Genomic DNA, 10,484 nt, shown 5'->3' on the forward strand with positions numbered 1-10,484 from the left:
CCAGCCCCGCCCCAAACCCCCACCCCGGCCCAAAGCCCCACCTCTAAGGGTTCGGTCAACTAGGGGCTCTCGCCACCCTGCTCGGAATTCCATTGCCAATGAGAGTTCCAGCCAATGGGCTTCATCCTCTGAGTCCTGGCCAATGAAAAACCTCCCTCGCACCCTCTTCTCCTTTTCCCAGAGCTCCGCCCACCACCAGGAGCTCAGGTTAATGGAGAGAGAGCTCTCCGACACACCTGGAGCTCGTGCTTTTTCTACGCTCCAAGCAGCAAATAAAAGCAATGGTGGCCTTAGCTTTGGTGCGAGAGTCTTTGACCAAGAGGAGGGCGGGCTCTTGCAATTGGCCGCTGTGTGGCTTGCCCTCCCTAGTCCTGTTTTACCCCGTTTCTAAAATGAGGAAAAGTTAGTGTACAGTCCAATCCAAAACTATGAGGAGTCTGAGACCCAGAGAAGTGTGGCCCCTTCCCAGCCTCAGCTCCCAATCAACTCATGCGCAGATCTCAAACACAGGGTCCTCACAAGGGAGAAACGGAAGCCAAACAAAATGTCTGAGACGTGAATTTGGCCCACGGGCCTCCAGTTTGAGACCTATCGTGCATCTCATCACATACACCTCATTATACTTTTCACCGGGGCTTCCTTCTGCGTGACCTCCCCTCATCCTTCCATAGCTGCTGCCAGTCCTTTAAACTTCCCTTTCTTTGCTCAAGCACCTGCCATAGCTCCCCACGTGTCCTAGAACGCACTCCCATTAGCTGTGGTTCTTCAACCTGAAATGCGCACCATTCACGGAAGGCTCATCATTCCAGGCTTTTCCCCATGATTCCTCTATACACCCTGCAATTCCCACCTTACTGCCTTTGCCCATGTGCTCTTCCCTCCCCCAGACTGGCGCCTGGCTCACAGCTTCGCGGTGGTCTTCAGGGATCCGCCCCGTGGAGAGCTTGGTCCCAGGAAGGAGGGTCGGGCGCAGCGGGAGGGGCAGGGAATAGAAGTCAAGAAGCATCTGAATATGTATTGGGCGTTGGCCACGTCAATCACCTCTGCTCGACCCAATAGGCTGGGGCCTCCGGTTGCAAGGGCAGAAGGTGGCCTCCAAACTAGACAAAGCTTTCAGAAGGAATCGTGAGGCAGAACAAGTGGTAGCCAGAGCCCTCAGGGACCTGGAGGAGGGACTTTTTCAAACCTGAAGCCACACAGGTTAAAGGGCCCCTAGAGATCGCTCTGATTTACAGAAGGAAAACTGAGGCCAGAGGATGTCCCCAAGAGCTCGCTCGCAGAGAAATTACTGAATCAGGAAGGTTAGAAGAGAAAGACAGGATCTGTCACATGTCAGGATGTCCTTTACAATGCGGTCCCCAAATGAAGATCCAATCACTAACCCCAGCTCNAGCGACCACGCCCGTCCTGCCCATCATGCCTCATAGGTCTCAAATCCGGCCCTTGTCTCCCCACCTTCGGTCCGGCTCCCACCTCCTCCCTAATCTCCTGACCTCTCTTCTTCCCTCCCTTCACCGCATAAACCTAGCCCCTGCCTCTCCCTTGCTCACAACCTTGCCATGGCTCCCCAGTGCCCTTGGAAGAAAGCCCGAACCCCTCTCCACGACCTTGAGGGTCCTGCCAACATCTCCAGGCTCGTGTCCCCCGGTGACTCTACTCACTGCCAACTATATGCCGCTTGCTGTGCTCTCTCCTGCCCCTCAGCCTTTGTACAGGCTGTTCCCTCCCCCTACACCTGCCCCCTGCCTGCCATGTCTAGCTAGCTGCTCCTCCCCTTCTCCCAGTTGCTGCCGAGCGAGCGGCTCCTCCTCCAGGGAGTCCCCCCGGCGAGGCCGGGCCGCCCCTTGGCCTTCCCCAGCCTCTGCCCTGACCCCGTCCCCCAACCCTGAGGATGCAGCTGCCTCTTCCACTAGACTGAGCCCGATGAGGGCAGGGCTGGGGCTGTCTTGGTCACCACAATGTCACCAGCACAGGGCTGGGCACACGGGAAGCCCTCAGGGATTGAGATTTCCGGACAGGGTTGCTTGGNGCAGCAGATCCCTATTCTGGGCTCGCTTGTAAGGGAGAATGCGGTTCTGCCCCAGACCCTGAATTGCTCAACACCGACCACTCAGTCTCGAGCACCCCTCCTTTCTCATTTGACTTTCCCATCAGCCCCATGGAGAACAGAAGACAAGGGCTGACCCTGCCACGCCCCAAGTGGGCAATAGAGGCATAGTAAACTAAGCCTCTTCCCTACATACAACTCTCCATGGCTCCCCAGTGCCCTTGGATGAAAGCCCACCTCGGTCGCTTTGGACCACGAGGCCCTGTGCCAACAACTCCCTCCTCCCCACCCCCCCGCCCNTCCATTTCCTGCCTCTGGCTAAGGGCACCGGGACTTTCCTCTGGGGAACCCCTCTAAGTCCAGCTCTAGGTAGGGACCAGGCCATTCCAGAGCAACTGGTTCGGGACGGCCACATGACTTCCCTGGGCCAATAAGAGCCTGTCTTGGGATTTTCGACAAAGTAGGCGACGAGGAACCTTCCACTGCAGAACACAGGCAAAGGGATGAGAGGTTGGAACCGCTGGGTGAAACCACTGACCTCACGCTGAGAAAAGCGAAGACGAGATGGCCCGCTGCCCGGATTCAGCCGTACCTGAGTCAGGCACCCCCAGACGATTAGGGAACATAAGCAAACATATAAGCGTTTTGCTTATGTGAAGATGGATTATTAGTCCTAACACAGCGTTTCTCTTGCTAATTCGCCACGCCCCCCAACATGGCAGCCACACCGAAATTACCCGAAGTTCCCTGAAGGTTTATCATGCACTCCTAGAAACAGGCTTTTTTGCCCGGAGCATACCCACTACCCGGCCAACTCCTACTCGTCCTTCAAAGCCCAACTCCGGCATCCTTTCCTCCCTGGAGTGGCTTCCCGGACTCCCCTCACGTTCTCTTCCGGGCTCCCCAAAGCAATGGTCTCTCTAGTGTTTGTGTCAGAACCCACGTCCCCCACGGACAGGGGCTCCTTGTGTCTCCGTGTCCAGCACCGGGCCTGGCACGGAGAAGGCACAGGTCAATGACTGTTTATTGAATAAATGTACTATTGGAGTTAAGAAGTGGCTTAGAGTCCGGTATAACATGTGGGTGGGCACGTGAGTGGATGAATGGGGGACCCATATAGGAACCGGGGGCCTCCTGGATGAGGCTGAGTTCTGTCCTACCCTCTTCCACAATCATCATTGACCCTCACCCCCCCACGACTCCCATTCTGCAGATGAGAAAACCGAGGCTCAGAGAGGAGGCACCACTTGGCCCAAAGTCCCGCACCCCCTCATCTCAGCCGCAGGTGAGGGCAGGGAAGGAAAAGCCCGGGGTCAGCGTGGGGGAGGGGGGGACTCTCCTAAGTTTATTGGGCGACAGGCTGCGGGTGAGGGGGCTGACAGGAGGGTGGGGGTGTAATAACTTAAAAACCGGCAGCTCCTCGAGAGATCTCTGCAGAGGGGAGGGTGTGGGGGGTATTTACAAGGATTTGTACAAAGTGCCCCGCGCCAGCCTGGGGCAGGAAGGGGGGAGGTTTGAGCATGAGGGGAGGGCAGGGGAGGGGAAGGAATCTGCCTCTCTGACCCCCACTCCCAGCCCCCCTCCCCCCTTCTACAGTCTTTAGGCTCAGCAACACTTCCGGGCCCCCGCCCAGGGCCCAATTCTCGAGCCGTTGGGAGAAAGGGGGCGGGGATGGAAGCGTTTCCTCGGTTTCCCTTTCTGCCCCTGCCCTGCCCCCAGAGTCTCCTCAGGTGCCCCACGGCGGGGTGAGGGGGGGTGGGCAGGATCGGCTGGAGGCTCCAGGAAGGTGCCAGCTCCCCCTGCTAAGCCCCCTCACTTCTCTCTCCTGCCCAGTGGCCCCGGACAACAGCGCACGGGACACTCTCTGTCCCCACGTCGGATTCACGGGAGCTGAGGTGATGACAGAGGGCGACGCCCCTCCCTGCCCCCTTTCCCTGCTGTAGAGGTGAAGGGGACGAGGGAGAGGAAGGAGAGGGGACTCGGGCCCGTGGCGGCTCAGAGCTCGAGGTCGTTGGAGATGCGGGTGACGAGGGTGCGGAAGGCCAGGGCGGTGCCCGCCACGCGGCGGAAGAGAACTCCCCGCAGGCCCGGCCGGGGCAGCTGGCAGACCTCCACTTCGAAGTGGGACAGGGGCTCGGGCCCGCCCGCACCCCCGTGCAGGCAGGCCAGCAGGAACGGCTGTGGCTGGCGGCAGCGGCAGCGGGCGGCCGCGGTGGCCTGGCGCAGCGCTGCCATCAGGGCCTCGGGCGGCCGTGAGCTGGTCAGCTTCACACTCCAGGGGAATCGGAGTAGCCGGGGGGCGGTTTCCGTTTGATCCCAAGGTAGATGGCAACTGGGGCGGGAAGACACGGCGGGTCAAAGACCGGGACGGGAGAGGAGGGTAACCCACGCTTCCCACCTGGGGACGGACTCCTAGGCGTCCCTCAGAACCCGCCTCCCCTCTCTGACCCCAGGGCCAGGGCCGGAGTTTAGCGGCAGGGACGCCCGCCCAGCTGGAGGCTACGTTTTCCGGCGTCTGCGGCAGCCAGACTGCAAAATTCCCGGATGTGAGTGGAAGCGAGGCGGGCAGCCGCCTTCCAAGGAAACTGCAGGCCCCGGGCTCTCTGCCCCACCTCCTAGACCTGTCCTCGGCTGCGGCCGGGGCGAACCTCGACTGTACGAAGCCAGGTCCCCAAGGGATGGGGAGAACCTTGGACACCTGCACGACCTCATAGGGGCAGAGGGGCCCTGCCAGCCTGGCCCTGCCTCCTGGGTTACGGGACAGAGAAACTGATTCCTGTCTTTGATTTTGGGGGGGTCTCTTTGCATTAGCAGCTTGGCGCGTTTCCTCATACATCCTCCGCCTGGGAGGCACCCCTTTTTCCTTGGAGGACCCACCCTCCTCACTCTACACCGGGGGTTCTCGCCTAAAAGCAATACCGTCCCTCCAGGGGTATTTGGAAACTTCTGGAGGCTTTCGGATTGCCCCAATGTCTCGGGGTGGGGGTGCCTCTTGCATTTATTAAGTTCGGGGGCGGGGGGTTCAGGGAGGATACACGCAGTGTGTGCGTGGGCCGCCGCACAAGAACCGCTCCGCCTAAAGTACCAAGCGTGCTCCTCTCGAGATGCTTCGCACATCTAGGCTTTCTGGTTTAGGTGGGGCCGCCTCGGCCTCTCCGTGCACCCAGCTGAGCACGTGACTCAGAGCTGGCCAATGAGAGCATCCCTACCATCCTGTCTGCTGCGATTAGCTCAAAGCTGAGGCTATGACCAGGTTCCCACCAATCAGAGTCCTCCACCCTCTGGCCCCCGGGGGTTGGGTTCAGGCGGGGCACGTGACTCAGTTCCAGCCAATGAGAGTCAGTCCTGGGACCTTTGGAACTGATGGAGAGGTTTTTCAGGTGCACTGGGATCTTTACAGGAAATGGGGGTTGTGTCAGACTGAGGCGGGGCTCAGCGAGGTGGTACGGGGCTGCCTGCTTTTGTGTAGAAGTTCGACTGGAACCCCCCACCACACCCATTTGGTTTTGTATTCAATATGGCTTCTTTGGCACCACGTTGGCACAAAGAGGCATGACAAAGGATTCCCTGGCCCTCAAAGTCTGAACTGTTTACCACGTGGGGCTGTACAGGTAACGTTTGCCAGAGCTGCGGGCAACAACTGTGCCTCGTTGGATGAGCTGGGGAAAGGTATGTCAACAGGAGGAATCGGTCAGAGGCTGAAGTTAAAGATGGCCAAGGGACAGTGTTCACGGATGGGGGTGGAAATCAAGAGGAAGTCATGGGGGGCAGGGCCTAAGAGGAGCCCGCAGAGGAAGAAGGGTCAGAGGGACATGTCAGGCATCTGGCTTAGAGGATGAGGCTCTAAAGGTGTGGGCGTGGTGGGCAGAGGAGGCACAGCCATGAGCCAGTGGGATCTGAGGCAGGCGGGGGGGGCTGGTTGGTGTGGCAGTCAGAGTAGGGACAGGCACTCACCTTGTGACCTCAGGTCCCCCGATTCTCTCAGGTTCGTCTGTGACCCTAGAAGGGGGTAGGAGAGCAGAGTGTCCAATCTGCACATATGGAGCCCCCTCCCCCAACCCACTGCCTCCAGGCCTCCGGGCTGCCCCTGCCTCAGCCCCGGTCCTTCCCTGCTGGCGAGAGCTGGGCTGGGGAGGGCTGGGAGTCAGGGTCTGAGCTCCCTCTCCGGGCCCAGGAGGGGAGCCCATTCCGAAATGGTTAGTGCAGCTCGCAGGAAAGATACTGAAGAATTTGGAAGACGAAAGAGGAAGGGGGTGGGAAGAGACACACAGGCACATAGAGAAGGTCACGACACACAGACACACACCCCTCCCTCAGGCTCTGCTCAAACGGCGCCTCCTTAGTGAGGCCTGCTCCATTTAAAGCTGCACCCCTCTTCCCTGCTCTATTTTTCTTCTCAGTACTTATTTACTGCCTGGGTCCCCGTGTAGGACGTCAGCTCTGCCCAGGCTGGGCTCGTACACGTCCTGATCACTCTATTCCAGGGTCTAAGATCGTTCCCGGCACACAACAGACACTCAGTAGATAAACACACATCATTTTCCAAGGCAACCTTCTAAGCTCAGCCCATCTACCTCCCTTTATTTTTTTTTATTTTTTTTTAAATGTTTTTATTTATTTCTAGGAGAGATAGAGCGAGACAGCATGAGCAGGGGAGGGTCAGAGAGAGAGGGAGTCACAGACCGAAACAGGCTCCAGGCTCTGAGCTGGCAGTCAGCACAGAGCCCGACGCGGGGCCCGAACCCACGAACCGCGAGATCATGACCTAAGCGAAAGTCGGACGCCCAACCGACTAAGCCACCCAGGCGCCCCTCTCCCTTTAGTCCACAGGATAACCCTAGGAGGAAGGCACTGCTATTGCTATCCCCATCTTCCAGGAGAAGAAAGTGAGGTCCAGAGAGGTTGAGTGACTTACTCAAGGTCACTCAACAGAGCTAGGGTCTGCACCTCCAGAGTCTGGCTCCAGAGAGTACTGTTTACGAAATGAGTAAGGGAACAGCCAGACCCCACAACCCGGCCCCTCCCGCTCGCACAGCGCCCCCCTCCCCTCACCAGTACACACAGGTCAGACATGCAGACAGGGAGGCAGAGCCAGGGAGAGCGGAGGGTGGTGGGACTTACTGATCTTGGAACCCTGGGGCAGAGAGGCGCCCGAAACGCAGCGGTTAGAGTTCTGCCGTTTAGAGGGATCGAGGGTAACCCTGTAGTGTGAGGTGAAGGGTGGCGGAGGAGGAGGAAGAGGAGGAGGAGGAGGAGGAGATGATGATGATGTGGAGGTACAGAAGGCAGAGCAGAGCAGAAGATAGGTTAGGTCCCATTCCCCCCCTCACCCCACCCCTGCCCCCCACATCCCATGGGTCTCACCTTCGGGTCAGTTTGGAGGTCAGCTTGGTGAAGAGGTTGGTGGTGGGGCGGGGCCGCCCAGTGGGCAGGGGTGTGGCCTCAGGGCCCAANTGCACACCCCCGCCTCCCCCGCCCCCTGCCCTCCGGTCCCGGACCTGGCCACCGTGGAAGGTGCTGCGGATGGTGGAACCGCGTGCCAGGCGGCTCCGCTCCCCCGATGGGGGAGCCAGGCTGTGACTAGAGGGAGAGGCGGGGGGCACCCGTGGGGTACCCGAGCTGTGGGCAGAGAGGGACAAGTCAGAGTGTGGCCTTGAGGCGGGCCAAAACCCCAGTCCCTCTGATTCTCCACTGCCCTGTCCTGAGATCAGAAACCTCGAAAGACCTAGGGCTCAGAGAAAGGGCTGCCATGTACAGCTGGGCAGGCTGTGTACTATACAATCCTAGTTATTTTACTGACTCTTCTGTCTTCCTGAGTCCTCCCTCCTTCAAACTGTGCTTTCTTCAAACCCTACCCGCTCCCAACGTATCCTGACTCTCCTCTCTCCAACCTCAGCAACTGAATAGATTCAGATTACATGTTTTGATGAATCCCTTGCCATTTGCCTCCAAACCTCAGGAACCAAATCAACTTTGCAAATATTGTACCTTGCTATCTGAGCTGTCATTATTCAAACTCAGGATAGGAACAGATGTGAACATCATAGGTACTTATGACAATTTTTTGACAGGCGAAAAGGGACCCTCTTCCTAACTCTCTCGAGATGTTGTTTTGTGGGCAGTGGTGGCTCTGGTGTCCCAGGACCCTTCTCCTCCAGGCCCCCCCCATTCATGACAGGAGGGCTGACTGTGGTCGAGGCCACTACCTCTCCCCTGGAATCCGTCCTTGGTTTACTTTTAGTAACCAAACTTCTAAGAGGAGGAGGGTTGCACATGGTCACCTAGCCAGAGACTACATTTCCCAGCCTCCTTTGCAGTTTGCGATGGTCATGTGACGATTCTCTGGCCAATGGGCTACAAACAGAAGTACTTTGTCCTATTTCTGGGTCATGCCTCTAGCTGGTGCTCCGCTCTCTTTCCATCCTTCCTTCTGGGTTAGGAAATGATGGTAACTGGTGCACTGGCCTCAGTCCCAGAGCTGGAGCCTCATGCTGAGTTTGGCAGAATCAATCTGGGTCCTTGGAGGAGACTGCCTGCCTACCTCTGGCTGGTTCTATCAGGGAAGCCTAAACCTCGGTCTCAATGAAGCAGCAGTACCTTGGGGTCTCTGCTTTTCACCAGTCGAGTCTACAATCTAACTGCCACACCATCTCTTGACCAGAACCGGAAGGCTGTGCGTGACAGTGCACACGCTGAACAGTGTCTGGAATCTTTGTTCCTTGACCTACTAGCTGTGTGGCCTTGGACAAGTTTCCTTAATCTCTCTGCGCCTCAATTCCTCAGCTGTGAAATGGAGATGCCGGGATCTACCTCGCAGAGTTGTGAGGGGCATTCAACCAGCAAATATACGCTAAGGCCGGGCATATTCTTAATGCTTGATGAATATTCACCATCATTATTTGTACTGAACAACCACAAAATCAGCACTCACTCATCCAATGCCTTCTATGTCAGGGAGCCGGTCCCAGGTACAGGACGCAACTGATCACTAGATCCCTCCCACGGGGCCCAGAGGTGGGAGAGCATCACCCCATCTTACGGAGGAGGAAAGCGAGGCTCAGAGACTTGCCAAAGATCATCCTACTAGCAGAGCGCCAAGGCAAGATTCGAACTCAGGACTTACTAGCCACGGAATCACTGCTCTCAAGCACTCCACGTCCTGTCCCCACTGCACAGCACCACCTGTTTATCAGGCACTCCCCGGAGTGTACCTAGGTGTCGCCCCCTATCGTCCTGGCGGGTGGGAGTGTCATGATCCTGACGCCAGCCCCACGCCTGAATTTGAACCGTGACGGGAAACGCACTCATCCCTTTCATGCTCCAGCCAATCGGTGGGCACTGGCTGGTCTCCCCGCACTTGCCAGCTGAAAGACACCGAACCGGCTCAGGAAAACTAGTCCGAGAAACCAGCCAAGGAGAGGGTGTTGAAGCTGTGACATTATGGGGCTTCTCTTAAAGTTCTAAAAATTGATCATTCAAAAAAAAGATTCAACTTTGTTTCCCAAGGCTCGTAGGCGGAGAACAGGGCAGACTGCTTTCCCGGTGCTGATGACTAACTAATTAATTAAGAAGGGAAGTTTTTCAGGGGGGTCTGGGGGGAGGAGGAGGACATGGGTAGATTCTGGGAAGAACAGACACGCGCACTCCCCAATCTGCACAGCACCCCTGCCCCACGACGGTTATCCTCTTAGATCAAAGGAGGGTCCTGCTCCCCTCCAGCCCCGTCCCCCCACCCCCACTCCCCTGCAGCCCTGCCTTCTCCATACCTGTTCTCTTTGCCATTTGGCAACAGGGCCGGGCGTTCAGCCCCAGGGCGTTCTGTGCAAACGTAGGTGTTTCTGCGGGTCATCATGCTGGGAGGGAGGCTGTTCTGTGGGAGATACGGCCGGGAGGGAGTGAGGGGGCGAAGGGGCACCCGTAATGCCCCACTTACCCTCTCTGGCCTCCCTCACTACGAATGGGTAGGCGATGGTTTCCTCCAGGAGAAAGGAAAGGTTAAGGAGCCATCCCAGCAACCCAGGCTGAGAGTCATGTTGCTGAGACAGGGGTGCCGAAGGAGGGTGGCTCAGGGGCGGTGACGGGGTGGGGGGGAGGCCTTGCTCACTCCTCTCCCAGCTCCGCCCCACCTGGGCACGGGCCAGCCACGGCAAGCCTTTGGGAGCATACTTATTCTGGATACACTCGGTGTCTCCTCCTGGCCTTGGCACGGGCGGGCGGCCCACCTGCTTGGATATTCCGCCCACCTGTCCCCTTGACTCACACCTATGTGACTCTCAGGTGTCGGTTCCTAACATACCCTTGGCCCCAGGCTGAGTCAGGAGCCTTCCCAAGCCCCCCACCCCCACCCCCTGCAGCCCTGATCACTTTGTATCATCAACATCTGTCCCCTCACACGCCCCCCACCCCACACCCCGCACAGGACTGTGGGCTCTCTTGG

General features: G+C 58.0%; 1 protein-coding gene across 1 annotated transcript in view; it reads right to left on the minus strand.

The window, feature by feature from the left end:
• Window positions 1-3,052: 3,052 nt before the first annotated feature.
• The window catches only part of MARK4 (microtubule affinity regulating kinase 4), a 33,731-nt gene continuing 26,299 nt past the window's right edge, over window positions 3,053-10,484 (minus strand). The window contains exons 16-19 of the mRNA XM_077747208.1: window positions 9,814-9,917; window positions 7,412-7,666; window positions 6,002-6,046; window positions 3,053-4,379 (exon numbers count right to left, since the gene is read on the minus strand). Coding sequence (XP_077603334.1) covers window positions 4,043-4,379; window positions 6,002-6,046; window positions 7,412-7,666; window positions 9,814-9,917 — 741 coding nt within the window. The 3' untranslated portion in view covers window positions 3,053-4,042. The remainder of the gene's footprint in view (window positions 4,380-6,001; window positions 6,047-7,411; window positions 7,667-9,813; window positions 9,918-10,484) is intronic.

This window comes from Crocuta crocuta, unplaced genomic scaffold, assembly GCF_008692635.1.
Source record: "Crocuta crocuta isolate KB4526 unplaced genomic scaffold, BGI_CrCroc_1.0 scaffold334, whole genome shotgun sequence".
NCBI lineage: Eukaryota > Metazoa > Chordata > Mammalia > Carnivora > Hyaenidae > Crocuta > Crocuta crocuta.